This window comes from Drosophila sechellia, chromosome 3R (genome assembly GCF_004382195.2).
Source record: "Drosophila sechellia strain sech25 chromosome 3R, ASM438219v1, whole genome shotgun sequence".
Taxonomy (NCBI): domain Eukaryota; kingdom Metazoa; phylum Arthropoda; class Insecta; order Diptera; family Drosophilidae; genus Drosophila; species Drosophila sechellia.
The window spans coordinates 25,836,737-25,863,913 of NC_045952.1; the positions used below are offsets into that span (position 1 = coordinate 25,836,737).

Below are 27,177 nucleotides of genomic sequence, written 5' to 3' on the forward strand. Positions count from 1 at the left end.
TTTTTTTTTCTTTTTCTTTGTATACCATAGAGTGTACTTTATGCATGCCTGCAGTGGACAGTCCGCGCACGCTCGTTCTCTCGGCCAGAATTGCCTTCCGGAATGCTTTGAGCCGGAGCGGAATTGGCCCGGCTATGCCTTTGGACCACTCTCTCGCGATTAACCTGCGGAATGTCAAAGTCAAGCCAGGATCGTGAGGTGGTGGCCAGGAAAAGGGCAGCGGTGGGTTGGCCACACAAAAAGAGACTTCATCGCATTTCCATCCAGAACAAACAGTTTATTTCTGTTGTACTACACAGAAAAAAATATACGATTTTTATATATGTTCTTATTCAAAGAAGTATGTGTTCTTTAGTTTCGATATCATAACAACTATCTTACTAAAAGTATTTCCTTTTTTTCTTTTTATATGCCCGAAATTGTATTCCGATTTTCGAGCAATTTTCGCTGAGTGTCCTTATCTTCTCTATTTCGTGGGTTCTGCCCTCGTGGGTGAAGTGGCTTTCCAAGTGGTTTTTCAATGAAGTGTTAAGTGGGCAAAACTGCCTGGCCGCCTGTCCTCTTCAACACGCGCATGTGTGTGTGTGTGTATGTCCTTAGCTACTTTAGCCAGGATCCTCCCCACCCGCGCTTCTGTGTGTGTGTGAGCCCTGGCTTGCTGTGTGTGCTTAGTTGTCGCAGGACTCTCTCCCGCTCGCTCACCTGGCAAATAGTGATGCGGTCTGTGCACACCTCGCACCCAGAATGCTACTGGAAGCACCCCGGACCATCGCATTGCCATTGTTTGATGGTGGTTATAAAGCTGACAGCTGTCAGTTGGCAGTAAATTTGCTAAAATGTTTATTTGCCAAGCGGCTAAGTTTGCGTTTAACAGCAGGGCACACACTCGCATACACCAACACACGGACATGGCCACCGCCGCACAATCACAGACGTTGTGTGAGGCCACAAGGATACATTCGACCGGGGCCAAGGACGAAGGGCGAAGGACCACAGCCCAATTCCCCGGGCTGCTCTCGAGTTGGCCAGGTTTAATCATTTATAAACAGCTGCAACAGCCGCTGCTACTACAAATATGCGAGCAATTCCTGGCATGGCTGGCATGACAAATGTTTTGGTACTTAATAATAGAATAATTATGGCGACACCATACTATAAAACGGTTTAATGATTATGATGCCCATATCCACAATTCTCTGCAGTACAGCAGGACAGCAGGGCTCACACACACACACGACTTTGTGTACATGTGTGCACTGTGTTTGAGTTTAATTGCCATTTTGCAATAATGCGACTCCAGTCGGCTGTCCTTGAAGCATTTCCGCTTAGCCCACTTGCATTATCTGGGCCAAGCCATTTTCACTTGCCGGATGCCACTCAATTTTCAAATTTTCTCGATTGCCCCGAAAGTTGCCTCGTTACTTGCGCTACAGTGGCATAAAACCAGGCGAAAAAACGGAACAGTTTTTGATCATAATTACATGAACTTTTTATAGTGTCTTAAAAAATGTGCAACTGATTTAATTTTTTCCCTCAAGTACATTGTCTTAAAAACCCATGAAACCGTTTCAATTTTGTAAATAATGGAATAAAATTGTTTCGCGGCTGAAAATCGCCGACAAACCGTATTTTTTTGGCTGTTGACTTTTCGCCGTCATATCATCGTTCTCGGCTCCGCCAGCTAATGGAGCTCAAACTTCCAACTGGGCGGTGAGAGGAGAAAAGTTAAATTTTATTGCATTTCCCGACCAACTGCTGCGAGCAGCGTTTCTTTTCGTTTTTATTATTAATTTATTAAAAGCCCGACGCCTGTCGTCTGCCCGTGGCTTTCGGTCGCTTTGCCGGCTGGGATGTTCAACGTCTCGTAAACCTTGCCAAAATCATCGCCAACTGAAAATGGCAACTGGCTGTGGCAGTGGCAGTAGCAGAAAATTAAATGTAAATCCGACGAAGGCGGAGAAATCGCCTGAAAGGCAACAAACGAATCGGGCTTAATGCCCGGCAATCGCCATCAATGAGCCTTTCCACTCCCTCAATACCAATCCAATCCAATTCGCATTCGCTTTCGAGCTCTTGTGTTTATATAATTTAATTTCGAGTTGCAATCAGCTCGATAGGTTTTCGCAGATTTTCCAGCTTTTTTTTTTATTTTTTTCCTTCCACATGATTATTACTTGTGGCTAAAAATAAGCAAGGAATTTCCGTTTCCGCCTGCGGTGGCGTTTTTCAAAAACTATTTTCCACGCGATTTAACAACGAAACTCCCTTTGATATCGCGTGAAATGTGCGCCGCTTATGTGTGAAAAGGGAAATTTAAATCAAATGCAGAGACAGTGAATTTTTCATAGCATATCAACGCCCTTGTGCGCAGCGGGGGGTGGTTGGATTGGGCTGGGCTGGGCTGTGTTTGGTTTCGTTTGGCAGCAGGATCCCGGCTTCTAGATGTCTATTTCGCTCTTTTGCCAAGCATCAACCTATTCCCGAGATGCCACGAGTGTGTGTGTGTTTGCTCACTCTTTGATAAAAACCGAAATTAATTATTGACGAGAACATTGCCGCGGATGTTGCCTCTGCGTTCGCCCGTTGAAAATTTAAAAGGCGTTCGACTGAAAGAAGCGCACACCGCCACACTCGCACTCCGCACTTCCGTTTCCGCTTAAAAGCACAGAATGTGTTTGCTTTGAACTAGCGAAACTGTCAACGGCAACCGCAAACTATCGGCGGTAAGAAGGACCCGCATCAGAGAAGCCCTTAACCAAGCCAGTTGTGAGCAAACAAATTAGTGTTTAATTATACATAGACAGTGCCGTGGCCACGCAGCCCAGCCCAGCCCATCTCCACCATCATTAAACGCGAAAAAATGCATCAAAGCGGCGTAAAATGAGTGAAAAATCCAGCGAAAGCCAACAGCGCAACAACAAAGACAAACACAAGCACAAAGCCAGGCAGAAAAAAAGGACAAAAAGCGGGTCAGATACTAACCGCATTAGAGGATGCAGAAGCGTCCGAAAGCGGAAATGAAGCGCGTGACGGGGCCGGCCAAGCCGCCTCGTCTGAAGGCCGCCAAAAAGCAGTTGCAGTTCGAGAGTCCGCTGCCGCGAAGGACACGCGCCATGCAGCAGCAGCAGAACAACGACCATCCTCCCCAGCAGGAAAAGCAGGAGCACCAGCAAGAGCAAAGGCAAGAGGCAGCAGACAAAGTCATTGCTATGCCGGGCAGCAGCCAGGATGCGGACACGGATGCGGCAGCGGAAGCAGCAGTGGACGTGCCAGAAACAGACCCAGATCCTGCCCAGCTCACGGTGACACAGTCGCAGTCCTCATCCTCCGCTGCAAGAAGGCGTCTCGCCGAGGGCTGCACCAGTCTTATGTACGCCTGTCAGCGGGGCGACATTGTCCAAGTGTTGGCCCAAATGCGCGAAAAGGTAAGATGCAAATGCACTGTAAGAAAAGCCTAGTGATTTGTGCTGCAATTCATATTAAATTTAAGTTCTAGGTAACCATTTTTATTCTTGCTTCTTATGTTTTCAATGAAGTTAATCCAAAAAACTATTTTTTTAACTACCATATTAAAGTTTTAAGTGCACGCTCTGAAACTATCAAGATACACTACTTTCGCGCATTACAACACGTGTAAAGTCCATGGCGAACAACAAGCCAACTGCGAGTGTGTAATGGAACAGGACTTGTCGGCCACCATAAAGGATAATGGCTAAGCCGAGGCGGTCCAAGCATGACAAGTTGACTTCTTCCAGGTCCGCGCCTCTTTGGCTCCCAACACAAAAAAAAAAAACCGAAAACAAATCCAGTCATCTTTTTTGGGCGACGACAAAGGCACAAATCGGGGCAAAGGCGTAGCAAGATTCTAATCTTTCTGCAGTCACGATGAGCCGGCAGAAAGCTTAAAGCCAAAAGGAAAACCCTTTCGAGATCTCTGGAGAGAGGGTGGAAAAGGGGGGGGCCTTTAAATTTCCGTTGCAGTCATTTCGGCGCATTGTTCACAGTTCAGAGCGCCTAATTGCTTCATAAACATTTCTACAACAGGCTGGGCTGGCACAACAAAGGCGAGTTGAATTTGAATGCTGTAAATGGCAGGACATTTAAAATTGACAAAATAATCCCCCAAGCTTAGTTATGCCGGTCGAATGGTGAATGCTAAATGGTCCTTCTTCCACTCATCTACGCTCCTTGCTCCTTTTGGCCCATCATGACCATCATTTGATTCCGTTTCGACTGGTCCTTCATTCGTTCGCTCGTCCTGGTGTCCTCGGCCGTTCATCAAGCGCCTAAATATGCCAATTTCACATTTAATTGAAATTTGAAAAGTTTTTAATTGAACGCAGATAAATTTTCAAGGCTGCTTACTGGGAGCTAAAGGAGCCTGGTCATGTCCTCGGATGCCTTTCGTCCTTCATTCCTGATGAATTTACCCCCTTGCCGGCCATCGAGTTGTCATGTTGCTAGTTTTGCAATTATTCGCCAGGCATTGTGAGCTCTGACAAATGCCTTCATTTCCGGCCAGTTGGCGTGCCTTTCGTCCTGGTAATTGATATTGACGCCAAATTTGATGTGAAATTGCCCGACATTGAGTATTGCGCACAGTTCGACAGCGGCGACTTTTTGCGCAAATACTTAGATGAGTTTGGGTCGGGGTGAAATGGGTGAACCGACCCCTTCTGCCAGCTTACTCGGTCATGTAATTGCTAAATGACATTTCTGTTGGCCAACCTTGGCCGTAGAACCAAAAATAAAGCGCCCTTTCCCGCGATGCCGAGCAGTTTATTTGCCTGTGAAATATCGCAAATGCCGGCGATTATTACTTACTTTTGTGGGCCGCGTACTTTATGAGCCTCATAAAGTGTAACAGAAATATGGCCGCATTTGGTATTTTCGGTTTCGGTTTTGCCCCCACTGAAAAACATCATCGAGCCAATATAGCAGCAGGCTCGGGCGAAAAATTGGTTTTCAACTTATGGGCAACGAGGCGTATGCGTAATGTGAATGTGCACTGCTTATGTCAATTACTCGGCGAAGGCGCTTTGCCTGTATTTTCGGTATACAACAAATCGTCTCGCGGTTCAAGGTTGTTCAGTAAATCTGTATATAATTACATCGCCAGTCGCTGACTGGTATTATTAATGTTCGGTTGCGGCTATATCCTTGTCTCGTCCTGTTCTTATTGCTGTTCTTGTTCTTGATTCAGTTATATCTTGTGCCTGCAGGACATATTTTAATTTGTCTTGTCTCCGCATATCTGTGTCTCTCCGTTTGCAGCTTTGATAAGGCCGCCTAAGCTATTAAAAGTTTTAATGTCTTTAATTTGCCGCCTGCTCTGGCCAACAGTCATTCTACTTGTTTTTTTTTTGTGTTTTTGCCATAGTATAATTAAAGAGCTCCACTTGGCTTTGTCGCCTGTGCTTTGCTATTGTGCTGTTTATTAAGCGCTTCTATATTTTTGTGGATATATTTTAATTGCGCTTATTGTCTGGAGCACCACTTGAACTATATGACTGGGTCTCTTTATTGGATTTCTGTGTTTTCGATTTATTGCCGTGTACAACATGGCGTATGAGTAACAACTATTGCAGAGCTCGGGCCAAAGCTTCTTACCCACACATCGCATATATATATATATATATGTATATATATATAGATATATATTCGTATATATATATACAGGGACACTGGCTTTTGTATATTGTAGCAGTGAACGCTGCTGGTGGCTTCTTGGCTTTTTGAGAGCACTCAAGCAACATTCATCGACGTTGTTTACTCGCCTGCTATTGTTTTGCTTAAACTTTTCATTGATGTTGGTTTTTCCAGCCACCCTTCAATATCTTGGGCTCTCGTCTTTATTGTCTGCCCGGGCTGTCGTTGTTGTTGCTGCTGCTGTTTTTACCAATTAAGACTTAATTTCTTAGAAAATAAAACTTTTTGGCTCCCGGCATTGTTGCTTCTGTTCCTCTGAGTTCCCCAAGCCCGGTGCCCGCCTTAAGTTAATGTTAATGGCGTAATTTTCCCACCTCCGCGTGGAGGTCACTTCTCGCAGCTACACATAGCAGCTCCTGCCTTCAACTTTAAACCTCAATTTAGCCAAGAATTCGAAGCTGAAGTTTTACACCGCAAGTTGGTAATTGTACGTCTATCTATGTGTGTGTGTCGCTGCCTGCCATCCCTCAGATTGCTGCAGGTGTGAATTATTTATTTTCACTTAAGATTTGAAGCGGTGCTGGTTCCTGCTCCTTTTCACTCCGCTCGGAGTGTCCCAAGGTGCTGGCCAATGGCCCCGCTCCACGTTTGGGAGCTTTAAGTAAAAGTTTTCGCTGGAAAGTCAGCTGCAGAAGTTGATTTTAGACAACCGAGTGCCGCAAGAGGCTCTTTTGTTTGTTGCAAATAACATAATAACAAAACAAGCGGGCAACTTTGAGAGGTAGCACTGAATAGGGTTGATGCCCCCATTTCTGCTTGTCTAACAGAGATATTAGCAGGGAATATCATATGTCTTATGTCATATGTCTTATCAAAGTTACTATGGACTTATAATTGAGAGTGAAATGAAATTTATTATGCTAGGTATTTTTTGTCAACCTAAAGCTATGACGCAAATACCTGCTAAACCATTCCAAACAGGGTATGCTGAACCTAAGGGAAAAGCAAGTGGGAATGTCGGTGCGATCCTGGGAGTACCCAAAACTTGTCGTTGAAAATTAATTTGGAATTCTGAAAGCGAAAGCCTGGTGTCATCCCCTTTAAAATTGAAGCACCTCGTTGTTCTGGGAATGAACAGTTTCCATTAGCTGCTATTCATTGACCTTCAGTCGGCATTTTTAATTACGCCCGTTCATAGCACTTTCCTTTCCTGGCTCCTCGCTTTCCTTCGTCCACTGCCGCCGCTCAATCAACGTGCAAATTATTATCAATTTGGTCGAAATGGCGAAAGGAGGACTCGGTGGCTGGTGCAATCGGATCCTTTTCCGGTGCCTTTGCTCCGGCCACGGCTTGGTAATTTTAATTGCGATTTTTTGCCACCCCTTTTTCTTTGGCTCTGCAGCTGCAATAGTGCTCAACACGTTTGGCACATTTTGTTGAAAATTCATTAAAAATGACGTCGAAAAAGTTTGCATTTCGCCAAGTTTGCTCCATCGCTTATTCGGAGTGAGTGTAGCACTGGCTTTTCAATCGTTATTTCATTTGATTTGCCTTTGCCATTGCCATTGCCTTTACATTTGCCGCTGACATTCGGATTACTTCACGGCATCGTATCTATTTAACTTCAGTCGCAGTCATTTGAATTTTTAATTAATCGCTCGGCTGTTTGTCGAAAGTCAGGTGAGAAAGGAAAAAGCCAGAAACAAGGAGCGATTGGAATCCAATCAGCGCCAAAGGATCCCTCTGATTGGATCGAAATATTTGGCCAAAAACTGACCCACGACATTTGCATGCGATTTCGGACAGTTTTGCATGTCGGAATACAATTAATTAGGCTGCGAGGCCCAACAAATGTCCAAATAAAAGTCAGCGTTCCCAACGCTGGTGTTGGTCTGAGGTTTCGGCCATCATCAGAAGTTGGCCACGACGAGCGTCACTGGGCTAATTGAGCACAAAAACCCATTTCCAATTGGGTGGAGCTCCAACTTTGGCCGCCGGACCATATGCGTCGGCTTAGCCGGACAGCTGTCCAATTAATTAGAAACCACCAGAAATAGCAGACGGACTATGACGAGGATGACTCTCTCTCTGGGTTGAGTCGACTCAACTGACCAAAGTTTGCATTGGCAAATTAATTACTGAAATCGTAGAAATTTGTCTTGCAATGGAAGCCCACTACTGTTTGGCTTTCGAGATGACTTCCTGCCCAGAAGTTGGCGAGCTCCCAGCTGTCCAGCTGGCCTGGCCGAAGTTGCAGTCCAACTGGAGTTGGAGCACATATATGCAGTAGGATATCCGTGTATGAATTTGTATCCTCCTCCTTGTATCCTGCGCCTCTGATCCTGCAACATTTTTGCTCAAGGAAGCGCCCGGCGGGCTAATCACATGGGTGGTCCGGGGCAGGGGCCAAAAACTTTTGCCTCCGCATACAACAATATTTGCTCGGAGTGCATAATGACAGTCAAAGTTGACACAAATGAGCATAGCTTGTTACTAATTTTAATGCGCTTCGGTGCACAGTTGGTCCTGCCATGGAGGAGGGGATGTCCTGGCTGGGATTTTGGGCTCGGTGTGGGGCAGGACAAAAAGTTTTTGTTGCGGAAATTACTCGGAATGCGGGACTGGCTGGTTGTGCATAATTTTTAATTGACCAAGTGAAGTTCGCCAGCTCTGAGTTTCTAAAATATTTTGCAAGTTAATTCGATTTGGACAAAACTTGAGCCATGACTTACAACTTACAACTTGGCCAATGAATTATGCAGGCGACATGGACGCCAGCTCATCGCCAACCCCATCCCCATCCCCAGTCCATATTTGCCATGTTTTCAGCTGGGTCTCCATCTAAAGTATGCATGAGCCGTGTACCCGGAATTGAATTGCCGTTAAAGCGGGAAAATTGCTCATGATGTTTAGCAAACATTCTACCACCTGAGATTTGAGATTGGTGGTGGTGGAAAGCGGTCTCGGTGTTTTCCAGCAGCTCAAACCGCCGGAAAAGTTTGTAGATCAAAATGAAAGTTTGCCGTTGTTGTTAATCCGTAGCACGGCATAAAAACTATGCGAAAGTTTAACTACACAGCGCAGGGAGTGCTGGTAAGCAGGATTCACGATTCCCGAGGACGCTGGATTCTGGATTCAGGATCCAGGCACCCGGATCTCGGATCCCGGCACATGGCATAATAATAATCCGTGCGGCAAACCTTTTGATGAGTTCAGGCCAAAGCGGATGAGAAAAGTGCGGAAGGGGGGCCCCGAGCCAAAGTAGCTGTAAATAATTGCCAAAACTACTTAAGAATGCTGCACAGTGAAACGCTTCCTCAAGGATCAGCAGGTGGGCTGCCGCCGACTGGCGGGGATTGGCATGGTGCAAAAGGGTTGCCAACGGTGGGGCAGAGATGCCGCAACAAAGGCCCCGATGCCAGCCAACTGCAGTGAACGCAGCCAAGCGCCATTGTTGCTGCAGCCGCCAACGTGGCACTAATTAGAAGTATAAAAGGTGCCACAACAACAGTTAGAGAGCAGCATCATCCTTCTTCCCCCTGAGTGCCCCACAACTCACCTGTATATGTATATCCTTGCCGCCTGCCTGAGCAGCAGTTAAGCTTTGTCTGTCGAGCATGCAAATTATAGTTGCGGCGGAGGCGTCTGCCGACGTGAGACATTGCCACGCCCACATTTTCGCCTACTATTTGTACATATATAGCCGCTTCTGCCGTTTCTGGTTGGGGATCAAAACAGGGGCTACAATGAGGGGGGTACTTAAATCAAAACGTTTAAACAGGTCATTTTAATTGAATTTATATCTGTGAGTTCTGAAATTATAATATATATGCTATATAAACAAAGTTGCATTATATTAAGCAAGCAATCTGTGGAACTATGTTTATGATGTATCGTTAACCCCTGAGACACTTTTTGCCCACGCCCCTGACCTCAAGCGGTTGCTACCTGCGCACTTTGCCGCTTACGTTAATTAAAATACATCTTGAGGCAAATGTGATTAACATATGAATGGCACATTGTCCGCATAAATTTGCCATTGAGCAGGACTCTGTGTTGTGGCTTCTATGCCCTGTGGTCACTTGACATCTTAAGCGGTGGAAGACAGGCCGCAGCGGTTGCGACCTCGAGGCGCCCGTAAAAGAGTTTCCGGTGTTTGGGGCGCAGTACGGGGTTATCCCGGGGTTATACCGTTTTCGGGTTGCTCCAGCCTTTTAATGTGCCATTCTCCCGACGCGTCACACATAATTATGGCGGATGTGCTGCCCAACGAAGCGTTAAGTCGAATTCTCGGTTCTCCTTCGTGCCCAGGCTCACAGCCACAACAGCCAAAATCCCCAGGATAACCCCTGGAAGAGTCCCCCCCATCCAAGATGCCAGTTGCCATTTGTGCCCTGTTCATGGCTTTTAGGCCATGCATGTATTTTATTTTTTATGCATTATCATGTAACTGTGTGCTTGCTGTTATTGTTGCGGCGGCTGCGTCGTCTTTCATTATTATTTATGCTTTATTTATATTTGTACGCACTTCCTGGCTGTGCCATGCCCCATGATGCCCCCATGGAACTTGGAACTTGGAAGCGGGTGCCACACGGCGTATGCGTCATGCACGCCTACATGCTCGTGAATCAAAGGAGTAGAACAGAACACATCCTATGACTTCTGCGACCATACTTCCATCTTCATCTCCATCTCATTGTTATGCTAATGGCCTACGATATATGAATAATAAGCCCGGCTACGAGCGCGACTGCTGACCGCTGCGTTGGAGACTGTGATTTCGAGCAGATCCTGTGGGTCCTGTGGAGTTTGTCCTTTGACGACGACAGTTGTCGCTTCAGTTATGCAAATGGCGAAAAGAAGGAAGTGGTCGAATATTTGATATCTTCATATATATGTTTTCGAGAGCAACGCAAATTGTTTTCCCCTGTTCCTGCAGGACCTGCAGGCATATAAATCGGATGGCCCCTTAAGCCTCGTATGCCACTGTTGGGTGTAAAAAACCCAAAGGAAGTTTAAAGTTTAGTTGTCGTTTCGGCATTCCCGGAAGCTCTTAAAGGCAACAGGCGCATACAACACGTGCATAAGGTGGATCCAAGGGATGAGCTGCCCGGATCGAGATGAACAATCGTAAAATGTGAAATTTAATGCCTTCACCAGCCTAACTGTTGCTTTTTTTGGTTGGACGGCGGCCATAAATCGTGACTCGTGCCTTTTAATGCGCACCTTTTGTGTTGTTTTGTAGCTCATTTGCCATTAATCTGGCCAAACTAAAAGCGAGATTACCAAAGGCAGATGGGCTAGCTTAACAGTATTTTGGCTTATGTAACTAAAAGTTGAGAAGTTAATAGAGTCTAAAATTAATGGATAGTTTTATGCAGATAACATAGGATTTCTATTAGATATTTTAGAAGTATTACCAAAGTTTATAAATTCGAATGTGCGTTGTATTTGATTTACTATTTAATTGGAATTTTTTTTATATATTTTTTGACTTATTTGCTGTTCCTTTCCTCCCACGTATCCCACGTATACCTCGGGAAATTATGATCTTTGTGCCATTGTTGTGACCCGATTTTTACGCGGCCCAAGCACGTTTTATTTGTTTAAAGAACTATTAAAATGGCATAAACAGGAACTCGAATGGCGATGGCAATCGTTTCGTGTGGGCCAACTGAAATGGCGGCCAGTTGGACTGTTCGACTGTTGGACTGGCCAACTGGCAGTGCCAAAGTTTTATCTGGCCAAGGGAGTGGAGCGGGTGGAGAGGGGCGCATTGGAGTGGGCCAGCTGGTGCTGCCTTTGGAGCGCATTGTTGTTGGCCGTATTTGATTATCGCATTTCATTTTGTGTCGGGTGAATGTAGAAAGTTGAATGCAAATTTGCATGACACCAACAGAAGCGGCCAGTGGGTGGATGGGTGGGTGCCAGCTGTTGTGGGAGGTCGAAAAGGAAAACGGCAACAATCACACCAACCATCATCATCATAATAATAACAAAGCAGCCAGTGGTAGAGCAACACTGCCCCCCATCCTGGGCTCCATTTTATTTTTCTACCATTGTGTGCGCCCGGACCAGCGAAATGCTGGGAGATGGGTTGTCAAAGTTTTTAGGTATCATTTCAGTTTATTTGAATTATTCATAATCCGGACGGCAGCGTAAGAAACAAACAGCAACTCAGACAAGGCCTGGCCAGCAGGAAAGCTGAAAATGCTGAAAAAGCTGGCCAAAGATAACGGAAGCAGCAAATAAAAATCATTCATTGTAAACATTTTCCCCTTGCTGCAAAGTTTTTTGCCAAACAAAACAAAAAAAAAAAGGGAAACGTAGCCGCAGCTCAAATTCGATTCAATCAACAGAGAAATATGGAAATCCCACAGATCCCAAGGAAAAAAATGTGAACCATATTCGGTGCACAACTGTAAATTAAGTGAAACATTAAATATTTAACTTGGAATGAATTAACTTTAGGGGTTTTCTACCAAGTTCCTTCCTTCCACCTGTTGAGCCCTTGCTGTCAGTTCTGCGAATTTGGCCTTTTGGCCATAAGAAGCACTTTCCCCTTTCACTTTCGCAAAGTAATCCCTTCAAGTGCGCCCATGCAACACGCAAATGCCTAATAGTCAAAGTTCAGCTTCTCTTGTTGTTCTTGCCACAAGAGTTTCGCTATTGAACTCTTGTTTGACTCATGCTAAAATGTGCAATAAATTGAGCACTTGCCGCGGATCCGACGAGGGGAGTTGGGACAGGTAATAGGTGAGAGGTGGCCTCCAGTCCTCGTCTCACGACAGTTTTACAACAGTCACGCGATATCCTTTGCGCGATATAAATAGCAAGGCAACGTGCCCGAAATGTTTGTAAAAATTGAATGTTGGTTAGAAAAGCAACACAGTCAATCACTCAGCGAAACTGACAAGATAAACACCAAGTGCACTGAAAAAAAACTTATTTAAATCATTTCAGGCACTTTTAGGATCTGTTATAGTTTGAAATTTAATCCTAAATCCTAAATTTAATATCTAAATTAACGAGCAATTGTCTAAGTTTTGTGCAATGGCTTTAAGAAACTTGGCAGCAAAGTCAGCTCAAAAGGAGCCTATAAATTTTTTCCAGTGAATGGGCAGATGGGCGTTGAATAAAGAGGCGTGGAAGCAGCAAGAAATTAGCACAAACTATGCCGCAAGAAAAGTTATTTGCGAAGCCTAATAAGCGGCGCCCATGGGCGCCCCACAAAACGGCTGGAAAGAGAAGGGGCATGCCCACGACCGCCCACGTTCATCCCCATCATCATCCGCCCGGTTGGCCGACGATTTGCCAACGTTTTCACTTTCACATTTGCGTGCTGCCGCTGACGTCGCTGTCTCTGCCGCTGTCGGCGTCGCTGTCGTCGCATTGCGAATTCCTGGCGGCAGCGGGCAAAGTTTTAGCATACTTTTCGGCGGCGGCGACAGTATTTTTAGTGCACTTGACATGTTTTGACACACTGCACGCTCCGCGCTCCACGCTCGTCGCTCCCACTCGAAATCCTTTGGCCAAAAAGGACGAAGACGAGCCGAGGCTCCTGGCAGAGGGACGAGGGAGGAGCAGCCATGTTCGCCGCGCCGCTGGAGTTTGATATTGTTTTGCGCGCCAAAAATGCAAGCGATAATCTGGTGAGCCACCACCACACAAGTCCTTGGCAACTCACCACGTTGCCCAGGACAACGGCTTCCAATCCTGCCCGCAGGACCCTGCCCCCCCTCTCCACCAATCGATGGCTACTTCCAGGCGTCGCTGTTAACATTTGTTTACCTTCGCTGTGCTGTTGCTTTAGTAACTGACCAACAGCGGTACGCAAAAGACCATTTTTCCACGAGTGTTACCGTTTTATACATAACTGGCAATCATTTTTGCATGATAAACGCGCGAATATGTTTAATTATTTATTGGCCGGCCATTTTTGTGACATCGCATTAAATGCGCTGCCGGAGGTGTGATGCGTTTGGAAAAAGTAATTGCTTTTGCCCAATCAGCCACTCGACACTTGCACAAAAGGCCTGGCTGACAACCAATCGACCGACCAACCACCACCAGCAACAACAACTAGCCGGTTAAACAAACAAACAAACAACACTGCAACTACCAACACTCTATGCACACACTTATATTCTCCACCAAAATATTTGCTGGCAATTAAGCCGGAGACTGTGAAAATTACGCGATCCATCAAACGCTGCCCGCCGGCAAATTGGTAGGAGATGGGAAAGGGGTTGGGAGAGGGGATGGGAAAGCGGATGGGCATGGGGTAGTGTATGTCCAGAGCGGCGTGACGCAAATTGATGCAATATGCAAATGGCATTTTAATTAGTTTATTAATCGGCTGCGGCCTCAACTCAGCAGGTGCAATCGCCCCGCAAAGCTATAATTTTCCAGCGGGCGAAGTAATTAATTTTTGAGCCCCACCATCCATCCATTGCCACTTAACTTACTAAAGTGCATTTCTGAATTTTGCTCTTTGTCGTTCTCCATTTCATCGTGGGACAGCCGGAATTGCTGCGGCAGCGGGACCGAAGCCACCGCAACGCGCTGCACTACTGTGCCGCCCAGGACTCGGAAGGGAGCAAGGACCTCGTGGCGGCCGCCAGCATTGCGATCGCAGCCCCCGAGCTGCTGGAGTCGGCGGACGAGGATGGCTTCACACCGCTCCATCTGGCCGTCATCCAGGGCAACCTGGCCATGGTCAACCTGCTGCTGGCCAACAAGGCGGATGTGAACGCGGTGGACAATGAGGGCCATTCGGTGGTGCACTGGGCGACAGGTGAGTGGTGGGATAATCCTCGCAATCTAAACTATTATTGATTTAGTAACTGTTTTTGTTGTTCACCTAAAAGTAAATAATTTATGCTTATATTATTTTATTTAAACAACAATTTGTTTACCAACAGTTCACACTTGGCCTAGAAATATTTACATTGAACTAACTAAACAAAAAGCTGCAGTAATTGCATAACAAATAATTTTTCAACAATTTATTTAGGAGCGCACACATTTTTCAATTAATTACAACTAAAAAGTTACTCATTTGTTGACTAGAAAAATGACAATTAATCAATGAGCACACTCATGAATTATTAAACGCGATTAATGGCAAAAAATTCTAATTAACTTTGGTTAAACTTACAGACATATGTTGATGGAAATTGGTTATTAATATGATTTAATGTATATAAACTATTCTTCCTTAGTAATTACTATATGCATCCTATGTTTTTTAGTTTGTGGGGAGGTGGAGTCCTTGCGAGCGGTCCTGGCTGCCGGAGCCAGTGTGGCCAAGCCCGACGCCAATGGTGGCACTCCGCTGCACTATGCCGCCCAGATGTGTGGCGCCAGCCATGATAGCAAGCAGCAGGCCAGTTCCAGCAACAGTTCAAAGCTCTCGCTCGAGATCCTGGGCATCCTGCTGTCCCATCCGCAGAGCAGTGTCGATGTCCAGGACAAGGATGGTCGCCAGCCGCTGCTGTGGGCTGCATCGGCGGGCTCGGCAAAGGCAGTGATTGCCCTGGTCAAAGCGGGTGCCCGGGTGGAGTCGTCGGATAAGTGGGTTTAGCATGTTACCCTACCCTAGATCCGTCATTAAATATATTTAAATGCTTCCAGAGATGGCCTCACTGCCCTGCACTGTGCTGGTTCACGTGGACACACTGAGTGCATTGACACCTTGATAAGCCTGTGTGGTGCTCACACGGATCTTATCGATTCCAATGGCTGCACAGCTCTGCACTATGCCGTAACGTTGGGCCACGCCGATGCCACTGCCAGATTGCTGGACTTGGAGGCTGATCCCAATCGCCAGGATCGCAAAGGACGAACACCTGCCCACTGCGGTTGCTCCAAAGGACAGTTTGAGACCCTTAAGTTGCTGAAAGAGCGTGGTGCTAATCTCTGGCTGCGCAATGCCAAGGGTGATCTGCCGCTCCACGAAGCCGCCGCCTCGGGGAGAAGAGAGCTTCTCGAGTGGTTACTTGCCCAGAGGCCCAAGCAAGTGAACACCACCAGCAATGATGGACGCAGCTTGCTGCACATTGCAGCGGCCAATGATTACACCGACATGTGTAAGCTGCTGCTGGACTACGGAGCAGATGTGAATGCTGTGTATCGAAACTCAAGAGGATTGGTCCTAACACCACTGGATGGAGCTCTGCAGCGTGGTCATCGCTCCACGGCCAAGTTCCTGCAGGCCAACGGCGGTCAGCCGGCCAACAAGGTGCGATTGTCGAGCAGGAGGAGTGGGAATCCCTTCCACGAAACCAACGCTACTGACATGGTGAGACCCTTAAAGTACGTGGAGAAGGAGGAGCTGCACGATCTGCGCAGCTCCAAGAAGTACGTGGTGTACCTAAAACGCTCCGATTCGGATAATGGAAACGGAAATGGTAAGGCGGATGAAGTAGATGGGGATTGCAGCTGCTCGGAGCAAACTTATCGCAAGGAGCAGCGATTGAGGCACGTTTGTCGGCGTCACAAGAGAAGACAACTGAGGAGGCGCACCAGCAGTTGTGGGGAGTCCAAGCACGAGCGGTGCAGCGAGATCTGCCGCTCCAAAAGCAACATCGAGATTCGAAGGCGGAAGTCCAGGGAGCGGTATGCTAGCTCTAGTGAGTGGGAGGAGGAGAGTGCCGAGGACTCCTGCGAGAACTGTTGCTACCACAAGCGACAAAAGGATCGCGTGGTTAATCGCAAGCGTTTTACATCCTCTAGGAAGTCAAAAAACCGAGACAGCAGCGATCCGGACGAGAAAAATCACACGGAAAATCACTCATCGCCTGAGAAGAGTTCGCGGAAACCACTCACCGCCAATGGGGATCACCAGGCTGGCAACGACAAGGATCAAACCATTGTCAAGGAACGACCACCTTCAGCCAGCAGGCATCAAACGCCACCTACTAAAGAGGGAACTTTTATCAAGTCTCCAAACCAAAGCGCAATGAGTGAAAAGTCCGGACAAATGGATAACCTCTTGGTAGAGGAGTCTCATGCAGTTGAGCTAACAGATGAAGAACAGGAGGCAGCCAAGTCTGTGGTCACTCAGGTAGACGTGCATCACGATGCCGAGGAAATCCAAACTTCCAAATCTTCCGAGGAAGCACCACCTGCAGAGGAAAATGGTACGACGAAGGAGACGGAGCAGGAAGTCAAGCTCCAGCTGAGTGAGGAGGAGACGCAGTTGGTCTCCAAGGAGGTGGAGCAGGTGATCAAGATAGCTGCCACTGCGCTGAGCAGCGAGTCCAAAAGTTCCAGTGAGGAAAAGTCAGTGGAAAAGGACCTTCTCAAAGAGGGTCAGGAAGCTGGGGAAAATCCTGACGATGAGGTAAAGGAACACCAAAATCCTCCAACCCCATCCCCAGCACCAGCACCAGCACCACAGCCAACCACACCTCCACCACCCCCCAAGGCCGCAAAGCCACCAAGTGCCGCAGAACAACCACAGCCTAATGCCAACACGGTGGAAGGGATGGAATCTGCGGCTGCAGAGCCAGCGTCTGTTGGCAAAAAAACCGAACAGATGGAGCAGGCTGAAGCCAAGCCTAAACCAAATACCAATCCTACTCCCACACCTCCGCCCACCGCTGTTCCACCCGCTCCTCCCTCTGCAGAGCCCAAAAAGCCACCAGCAGCACCACAGCCACGCCCATCCACAGCCCAAACGCCCACTCCACCCCAGCCGGAGCCACCGCAAAGGGAACAGGAGACGAGGCGCTCCTTTACACTCCTGCCTTCCGATTCGGCGGACGACGACCCAGTTCTGAATCCGAATTCAAATCCTCCAGCCTCAGCTTCCGATGAGCCGGCCGGTGAAAGGAAATCGAGCTTCCAAGTTCTGAAAAGCGATGACTCCCTGGATGAAAGCACAAAACGACCTGGACGCAAGGTCGACTACGAAGCGGGCAATCAAGTATTTCAGGTGGTAGGCGAAGGGGCGTCTGCCGTCCAGCTGCCCAGTGCCGCGGAGCTGGAGAAGATGGACTACGAATATGAAGAGGACGAGTACGAATACGATGATGATGAGAGGGATGGTATTGATCCGGAGCACGATAGTGCCTTGCGTCGTTTTCTTAGCAGTGGAAATCGACATGGAGTGGGCAATACCAGCGTGGCAGGTGGAGCAGCTGCAGCCGGAGCATCCATGGCGGATGACGCATGTGAGGGCAGTGGAGGAAGGAAGCGTCGCCTCAAGAAGCGCGTGCGCAGCGGCAACAAAACGCGCAGCAATTGGAAAAACTCTCAGGATTCGCGCGATGGCGGCAACATGTCTGCCTTGGCCACCACCAAGGACCAGGATTCCGGTTTCGAGCCGAGTCCGCGGGCTGAGCGCAGCAAGATACCCACACTGCGGTCCGCCCACACCGCCCACATGCCGCGTCGACCCATCTACGCCACATTGGACGGACGCTCCTGCAGCAGCCGGATGGAAAACCGCAAACCGGGAGACAAGGGCGCCTGCGACATGGGCGCCGTCACCCGGTCCATACAGCGCAATATTAGGAGGTAAGTACACTGGGGGAAATTTTAAAACACTGAGTTAAAAACACAGAAAGGCGCAATGATAATTAATTTTAAAGCTAGTGACTTTAGTGACACCCCAAGTTCAATCGATATACTTGAGTTAATTCAAATTATGGCCTCAAAAGGTGCTCCTCTTTTGAGGAAAAAAAACATCAAAGTACTTTTGGGAGACAGTATTCCAGAAAATATGTACAAAATCGATATATGCAAATGGCATTCGTTAATGTAAACTTATAAATTATCCGATTTTTCCCCGGTGGATGGCAAAGCGGTACAGTTTGGCCGTGATTGCGGGGCAAGTTGCGAGCCCCGGAGAGTTGATGGCGGGATTCATTCATTTAAATTAATCTCCAGGCAGTTAGTAGCGCCAGCGAAGCTGCCTTTTTGGCCGTAGATTTATTTACTTGATGCTTGATTTTAATCAACTTGAATGTCCCGCTGCCGGACTCGCATCGCATTATATCACGCGCGCATTTTAGCTCTACAGCTTCGGCTACAAGGACCTCTTAATGTAATCAGACTGGCCGAAGCACGCCGCCTTAAAGTTAATTTAGCCAGGGATTTAATAGCCCAGGCGGCAGCATTTCTCATTTCTTTTCTTGGTACTCGCTGTTTTTTTTTCTTTTTTCCTCTTTTTTTTGTGAAGGACTTGCCTCCATTGTTGCGCTGGTCAGCAAATAAATTGCCCAGCTTCCGTTCGCCATAAAAACGGGCGCTTTAAAGTTATTATAATGCGGTTAAAGGCAATAAACGCGGCATTAATGCCCATTTTTCGTGTACTTGAGCATGAACTATGAACCGCTGTTCCTGGATTTTAAGCCACGAGGATTAACGTCTATGATAACAGGTGGATGGAGATGCTAGTGACACCTTTATCGGTGACAAGAGCTTAATTTAGTTATATACTGCCTTAATTACGAAGTAAATGAAGAAAAAATGTTTCGAAGCGTAAATCATAATTTGGTCAAGTCCAGCACTCCGGTAATGTCCTGGCTGATTTATTCCAGTGCCCTCGAATGGCCAAAAATCTCGTCCGCTGCCAAACCGCTCTTGTCATTAGCCGTAATGCTCATTTCCGGCAAAGAGTTGCTCATTTTAATTAGCTGCACGAAATCGGACCGAGTTCCGGAGAAAGTTGCGGAGAAAGTGGTGAAAGGATGGGGGAAAGGATGGGTCGCCCACCTGCGGTGGGATATTTTGTTTATGCGGAAACTTGAACAAAATATGAAAATTAGCCGCAAGCAGGCAGTCGTACTCGCTGTGAAGCAAAGTCTTTGGCTCCGTTTTTACAACTCACTAATGCTAATTGTAAATGGAATTAGTGCAGATTAGCGAGAGCATTTTGAGAGGTCCTCGACGGCAAGGACGATTACCATTTGTGTTCGCTCTTCGTTTGCCGACTTGTTTCCGGAAAATCCTTTTGTGCGCCTCCGGGGGATTTCCCCGGGCATTATTTGGTGGCCGTAGACTCACACTAGCAATTAAAGCAAACCTCGTGTGGCACTGATTTAATTTTGTCATTCGATGGCGGTGTTGGTGTCGAGGATCGATGCCATAAACTGTTGCTCAAACTTAAAAGTCAATTGTATTTATTTATGGTATTTGCATAAGCCGGGACCGACAAACTTAATTAAAAAGCGTAAGCTGACTTTTATTAATTTTGCTAATCTGCCTTGTAGCCCATGAATAAATTTGCAAACATTCACCGAGAACGAAAAACAAAACAAAACAATAACGTTACGAAAACAGAGGCGAAATCCGGCCGGCGAGCGCATTTCATAAATAATTCTTTCCACTTGACTAATGAAAATATTTAACTCGGCTGTTTGCATAAGCCGTAGCGAGAAAACCAGGCCAAAACGGGAGGAAAACCAGCGGTAAGATTGCGCCATGTTAAGGTTTCGACAAATACACGGCGTATACGCAATATACGCAAAACCGAAAGTCAAACAAGTGTCTTGCTCAGCAACTTTCCGAACAAGTTCCTCAACAAGTCGGCGGGGTGAGTCAATTAATTCCTGAAGACTATATATATATATATATATATATATATATATATATACTATATGGTTGGGCATTGGTGCGGGCGAAAATCCAAATAGAATTTACTTCGCAAAGTAAAAAAGAGATGTAAAAAAGTAAAAAGTGAATCCATAGCTCCCAGTCGAATACTTTGTGCGTTGGAATGGGGGTGTGTCGACCAGGAAAATACCATGAAAGGTGTGTAAATAGAGACTTTATTTTGTTTCGTTTCGTTTCGTATTTTTCATTTTTCATTTTCCATTTTCCATTTCTCGTTTTATTTTTGCATTCGCATGCTTTCACACAGACCCATCCGGGCAACTTTATTCTGTTTCCTCGCTTTGCCTCCGAAGAGATTAAAATTTTATCTGACGCATAAATTAAACAAATAACTTACACCGCTGCGTTGTTGTGTGCGAATTTTGTGTGTCCCAAAAGCAGCAGCAGCAGCACAGGTGAGATTTGGGATTTATAATGTGCGCTCACGTAATTGACGTTGTTAAATATTTGGATTTCGTTTTTCGTCCCCGAAATGACCCGACTCCAAGTTTATCTGTTGTCTTTGGGCCAGATTTGCGTTTTTTGGTAGGTAGAGCGGTTGATGGAATTAGCCATATTTGTTCACCGACTTTAAAATGTTGTTTCTACTATCATCCGTAGTAGTTGCTTCGGAAAATCCATTAAACTTTGAGCGATTAGCTAAAGTCCTGGCCAAACGATTTTCTTGGTTTTCGCTTGCGAATCCCAGACAGCCCAGCTCAGTCGGGCCACTTGGCCAAGTTTGAAGCGCTGGCTCAAAAATATAGACGTAATGAAAAATGAAGCGCTAAAGTTTTCGTGAGCCGCAGACTTTTCGCGAATTTCCAAGGGGTGCGACTTTGTCAACACTTTTGGCGGCCATCGTTTTTCGAATGGGAGTCGTCTTCTGGTCTACTGTTGCACTGTGAAAAGCTGGCGACGTGGGTATGCAGGTATGCAGGCCACGTCATTCTGGATCCTTCGGCGTGTTCGTGGGCCAGCCATTAACACTTGGCAAAAGGTTCTCGCAACGCTTTTGTGCTGCTTGTGCGGCACAAATTGCTGGCGGGCGGGCGGTACACTCGTTGTTGCAACTTGTGCAGCGCTTAATTTCTTTGCATTTTGTTGTCGTTGTCAGTTGGAAAAGTAAGAGAGAGCTGCGCCTATCCCGGCCCGGCGATGATGGTAGTGATGGTGGTGACGGTGCTGACTTCGCCGCCGGCGGATTTTCCACTTCATCCACTTTGCCTGCGCACTGCGTGCACTTTTTGCCTGTCACATTTGTGTCGCAAACAGGAAGAGGTGGTACGTGGGTGGCTGGGTGGCAAGTGGATGCCACGTGGGTGGCTGTCAGTCAGTGGGTCTTTCGGCCGGTGGGACAGTTGGTCGCTGCGAGCGTTGCAGGCAGTGGAAAAATGTGCCACACAAAATCAACGCGCACAAGAAAATGAAATGAAAGTTGTACTAGGCGAACGTAGAGCGGAAACGGAAATCAGTGGCAGTGGCACAAGCGAAGGGTGGGGCGGGTCGGTGGGGAAGTGGGCGAATAAAAAAATATGCCAAGGACAGTATTGCAAAAAGTATTTGCACAAAGCGAAAGACTTGCAAAGAACTCAAGCGCAACCGAATGGAGCCAAAAGCGAGGCGTAAAATTGAAAAGCGCTTCGGCAAACAAGTGATGGCGATGGTGAAGATGAACATGAGGATGGTGGGCAAGATGGCCACGTTAAGATGGGTCATGGCCGTGATGATGACGATAAGGACGGCAATGAAGATGAAGATGACGATTGTGATGGCGATGACCACCGATGATGACCACTGGTGGGGCAGCAAAACAAGCGGAAGAACGCTGGCCCGCTTTGAAGTCCGTTCTGCGGGGATTTCGCTTGGCCCCTTGGCCAATTTATTACGCAGCTTTTGGCTCACAAGGATTCTTACCTATTTATTGCCCGCCCTTTCCATCCGACCATCCCGCCAAGCATCCATTCCACGAGCAATGAACTTTTGTTTCAAAGTCAAATTGTTTTGCATAATTTCGCGCAGCGCAGCCAAGTGGCGAGCAGTGTCAAGCGGTCTCCTCCTCACCAAAGGCAGCTGCCGCTGGGTAAACAGTTTTCCAAAACGCCGCTCCAGCTCCGCCGCCTGGTTTTTTGCACTCCAAGTGCACTCGACAAATTTGCTTAGTTTTTTCGGTGAATGCGCCGCTCCTCTTGCGGCGAAAAGGCTCGGACGTCATTCGTTGATTTAGAAGAGTCCGCTGGCCCGCAGTCGAGTTAAGGGAGCAACTTTCGAGGGGCACCCAAGATGCATATCCTTATCCGCATCCTTGTGCCCCTTAAGCGCTGAATTTGGCTGTTTACCTAATTTTTAATGAAATTTCTAATAACATTTTATGGCTTAGAGGGCGCTGTTGGCGGCTTTAATTTGACTCGCCTCGTTTATGCTCGTTCGCTCCTCTTTTCCCCCCGTCCGCTCCTCAATTATTAATAGAATTTTTTCCGCGTACGCACTTTAGTATTTTTGAAATTTTAATAACATGATGCCTTTTATTGCGCTCCGGCCTGGATCCTGGATGGAGCCGAGGAAGGTCCTTTGTCAGCTTTGTCAGAACAGCGGGCGGCGGACTGCCTTTGTCTGTGACTCGCGAAATATCAAAATGACAATTTACGTACATTTGCTAACATTTATTTTGCAAGGCCCCAGCACGCTGATTCTTAATCTCATTCGGATTCAGATTCAGATTGTGGAGATGATGGGAACAATGGGTACAATGCTAATGGCCTTCAATCTCCTCCATTCGCAGATATTACATGGAGCGCAAGATCTTCCAGCATCTCCTGGAGCTCAAGTCGCTGCAGATTCGCTCCAGCAAGCTGAACGAGGCGGTGCTGGTGAAGCGGGCGGTGGACGACTACCACAAGTCCTGTGTCCTTCTGGGCGGCGAAACGGGCACGCGACTCAGGCGCTACAACTTCAGCGAGTACACGTTCAAGAACTTCGAGCTCTTTCTCTACGAGACGCTCAAAGGACTCCAGCGTCCCGGCACCAACAACTTCCAGAACATCAACGAGGTGTACGAGGAGGTGGGTCTATGATTAAGTGCCGCTCATCCAGCTGGCTCATCCAACTTCATCCCATTTTCAGGCGGAGCGCCGACTGAGTCCGGACTACAATGCCTACGAGAAGGCGCTGCAGTGCACCACCAAGACGCACCGATGTCTCCACGCGGCTCATGCCTATACGGGAATACCTTGCGCCGCCTACAGTAAGTAATCTATTTGAGAAAGAATCCTGAAAATATAATCCTTTGCTAACTAAAAAGTTTGAAAACGAACGAAAGCTCAGTAAAAGTTGAAAACGCAGTTAATAAGATTCTTATTTATTTACAATTAATATTTTTTCTTTATAAATTCTTTATGTTTGCGTAGTAAATTTCCAATAATTTATCAAAGAACTTAATTTAGGGATTAGTAAACATAGCAGGTAGATAAAAAGTGTTTCCATAGCAGAATGAATTGGACGTAAAAAATCTTTACAATCGGTTTAATTTAGCTTGGTAAAAAATTTAGAACTGACAGCACTGACGACAAATTATTCAAAGAGTTGGAATATTTTTGTTTCGGTATTAAACTTTTTCTTTTGGTGCCCCGCGTCTTGCTGCTCCGATTTGCTCGAGGGCGTTAAGCGGCTCTGTGCAAGCGTGAAAAATGGCACCAGACAGGCTTTTGGCCGGGCCAAAGAGTCAAATCGCCTGGCCAGCGGGTTGGCAACACTTTCGCCGGGTTGAAGAGTGGGTCCAGCGAGGGGAGGGAGCGGACAATCGGACACTCGTATTCAAAGCAGCTACTTGGCCAGCTGCCGGGCATAAAAATATAAATCCTAATTACGAGCAGTTTATTCGGTGCGGGGCAAATTAAAAAAGTGTTCTCGACCCGGCTTTCTGGATTTCTGGCTCTTTCAGCTTTTATTACATCTTCACTCGTAGGCGGTATGCTCAAAAGGATGCGTCGGGCTTATGCCAAATTAAAAACGCATTCATTTTACCGCTCGCAACCGCTTTCATTAACGTGGCCTTGTTTGTCTGAAAGTAGGTATGGTAATCCCGCCGAGATGGCCCTTAATCCGGCTCCCCAAAATGGGTTACCAGGAAGCTACTCCATTTCTTACAACTAGCTGTTTTTGCCCATGCAATTTAGCTGAGTGTTGCACCTGCAGGACACCTGCCAGGCGATGGCAGTCCATTGTAGTTCGCTGCGATCTGATGATACCCGGAATCATTAATCTAATGTTTGCCAACGTTTCTTTGCATTTGCAGTTCCCATGATGAATCACCACACGATGCCAAAGTTCGGCTTTGGACCGTACAAGAAGACCGGCAGCGTGAGCAGCTTCTTCCTACCGAAGATCCTGACCAGCGGGCGCGCCTCCAGCGGCCGGGCGGGCGGCATGGGAAGCGCCAGCGGTAGCCGCTGTAATCACAAGGTGGCGCTGGAGTTGTCGCACGGCAAGAACAAACAGCTAATTTCACTGCCTGCGGAAAAGCTGGACAGCAACAAACGATATTACGTCACGTTCACAGTGAAGGACTCCTCGGGGCCATCTGCGTACCAGCAGCAGCAGCAGCAGCAGCAGCAGCAGTGCGGCAATTCCGCGAGCGGCAAGTAGTGCCCACCGGCGGCGTACTACACACACGCGAATGCGTATACGTAATGTGGCGCACGGTGCGTATACGCCATCGGCCATCGTCGAGGCATCAAGCGCCCGCATCTTCAGGCTGCATGTTGTGCTGTTTTTGTGCTGTCGCTGACTGTGCCACTGCTGCTGCTCCAAATGCATTAAAACAATGCCATCGCAACATTTTGTGTCGCTGCTCCCGCCGCTGTTGTTGCCATTGTTGTGGCCACCCGTTGTCCGCGTTGCCTTTTTTCCATTCGCTTCCTGTCCTGATGCCGTAGTAATGCCACGGAAAATGCTGGCTTCGCTGGGTAGTCCAATTACATTGGCCAAATCAAACTCTTTCAACACTTAGACCTTAAAAACTCTTTGGCTTCTTAAAATACATTGACTTGGTTAAGTTGAGAAGGAATTAAGTTTTATTTTAGCTTTCATAGCTAGCTGCTTTTTTGTTAATTACAGGGTATGTGAGTGTCCACCGCTGCTGCCTCTGCTGCACTTTAAGATGGCCAACTGCTGATAATGGATGATGGCTCTGCTCTGCGGCTGTCAGTTGAAGTTGTCACGCCAGCAGCGATGCAGGCAGCAATGGCAGCGGAAAAAGCAAAAGCAGCAGCAGCAGCACCAGCGATTGCTAAGGCAACGGCAGCTTAAATTATGTGGTCCTCCAAACCCGGACAGTTCAAATGTTCAGTTGTTCAGTTGCTCAGTTGCTCAGTTGCTCAGTTGCTCAGTTGCTCAGTTGCTCAGTTCCTCATTTGTTCAGTTGCTCAGTTGTTGGGTTCTTCAGCTCTGCGTTGCATTGTTTGCCTGTATTTCGCATTCTTTTTTGCCGTCCGTTTGTTTGTTTGTCTGTCCGTTTGTTTGTCCGTTGGCACTGCCGCTGCGCTTTTATTTCAGTTTTTCATTATCATTTTTTGTCGCAGTCGCTGGTTCCTGTTGTTTGGAGGGGGCTGCCGTGCTCCTAATGCCGCAGATAAGCGTTGTTATTAACGCTCGGCTTACCAGGACTAGGCGACAGGCGTGAGGACATGCCGCCCATCGTCGCTTTTGTCCACAGAAAGGACATGCTAGCGGTTGGGGGAGCTCGATGAGCAGGAGTAGCAGCAGCAACAGCAGGGGAGCAACAGCAGAAGCTAAAGCAGATTCAGAATCAGCGAATGAATAAATGTAAAATATGTACCGTGCATTTCTTTGGCATTTCAACATTTTTACTTTATTTGCAATTTTATTTACTTGTCTGCTTGTGCGCTCGCCCTCCCATCCCATTTTTCCATACCATACCATACCATGCCATCCCAGCCAGCCAAGCCATTCAAGCCGTTGTTTGTTTGTTTGCTTACTTGGCGCTGAGTGCATTGTAAATGGAGAATAATTGCATTGCATATAAAAAGCGTCGCGATTTTTAAATTGTATAAGCGCACAGGAGCAGCAGCAGCACAGGAGCAACAGCAACGTGCAGCGTAAAATGATTTCTTTAAATATCAAATTATAAGAGCGGAATGCATAATAAATTCTATACTTTAAGAGTTCTCGTTCCGCGTAGACCTAAGGCAGCTGTTGCGAAATAAACGTTGAAAATGTCTAACTTGATGCGGCAGTTTCATGCATTTCGCACACACTCGAACCATCACCATTACACGTGGCCGTAGTCAAAACAATGTCAAAAAACAAACGCCCACTCAGTAGCCACCACCCATACAGCCACCCACCCACTCGCCCACCCACATGTCCTTGGCATAGATGCGAAAAGCGGGCTGATTGCTCGCTTCGCAGGCGCCGGTATCATTATTTCAGCATCTGCCGCAACGACGACGCCTGCCGCTGACAAAAGGAACAGGCTGGCAAAAAGGAAAACATTTTTACGGCATTCTCGGCATTTTGGCAGCCACCTCCTCCACTCCTCCACTCCTTTCCCCGTTGGCGTTTTTGCTTGTAAAACGGTTGGCATTCTTATGGCTGCCATGAATGTCAGACGATGGAAGTGGCTCCTACATCTGCGGCGGCAACTGCAGCTGTCATCCAGCCAGCCAGCGATCGCAATAATCACCGGGCTCAATCGAAGCCATTATAAGTTTGGCCAGGGCAACCATTCGGCCATCCGATTGCTAATTGAATTCCAAACCGGACCATGCAGTCGCCTCCATTTTCCATTGGTCAGACTGAGAGACAAAAAGCAGAGATGACCAGTGGAAGTGGAAGAGAAGTGGCTGAATAAAGGGCTATAAATATTAGACAATTTTTAATATAATGAGTAGCTCTTTAATAATA

General features: G+C 47.1%; 1 protein-coding gene across 4 annotated transcripts; it reads left to right on the forward strand.

The window, feature by feature from the left end:
• The first annotated feature begins 555 nt into the window (after positions 1 to 555).
• Positions 556 to 26,499, forward strand: LOC6617178 (inversin). Of its 4 annotated transcripts, none has more exons than XM_032721920.1 (7): positions 2,979 to 3,425; positions 14,173 to 14,446; positions 14,904 to 15,225; positions 15,286 to 18,174; positions 23,036 to 23,315; positions 23,377 to 23,497; positions 24,548 to 26,499. In XM_032721920.1, the coding sequence occupies exons 1-7, from the start codon at positions 2,994 to 2,996 to the stop codon at positions 24,895 to 24,897; spliced, it is 4,668 nt and encodes a 1,555-aa protein (XP_032577811.1). In that variant the 5' UTR covers positions 2,979 to 2,993; the 3' UTR covers positions 24,898 to 26,499. The 4 variants fall into 4 exon arrangements, with proteins under 4 accessions (XP_032577813.1, XP_032577811.1, XP_002041505.2 ...); XM_002041469.2 differs by lacking the exon at positions 2,979 to 3,425 and adding an exon at positions 13,215 to 13,301; XM_032721921.1 differs by lacking the exon at positions 2,979 to 3,425 and adding an exon at positions 13,553 to 13,639.
• Positions 26,500 to 27,177: the final 678 nt, after the last annotated feature.

Coding starts and splice junctions, on each gene's coding strand:
- LOC6617178 (XM_032721920.1), top strand. CDS start 2,994: ATGCAGAAGCGTCCGAAAGCGGAAATGAAGCGCGTGACGGGGCCGGCC. Junction 18,175..23,035: donor ATACAGCGCAATATTAGGAG/GTAAGTACACTG, acceptor CTCCATTCGCAG/ATATTACATGGAGCGCAAGA. Junction 23,316..23,376: donor TCAACGAGGTGTACGAGGAG/GTGGGTCTATGA, acceptor TCCCATTTTCAG/GCGGAGCGCCGACTGAGTCC.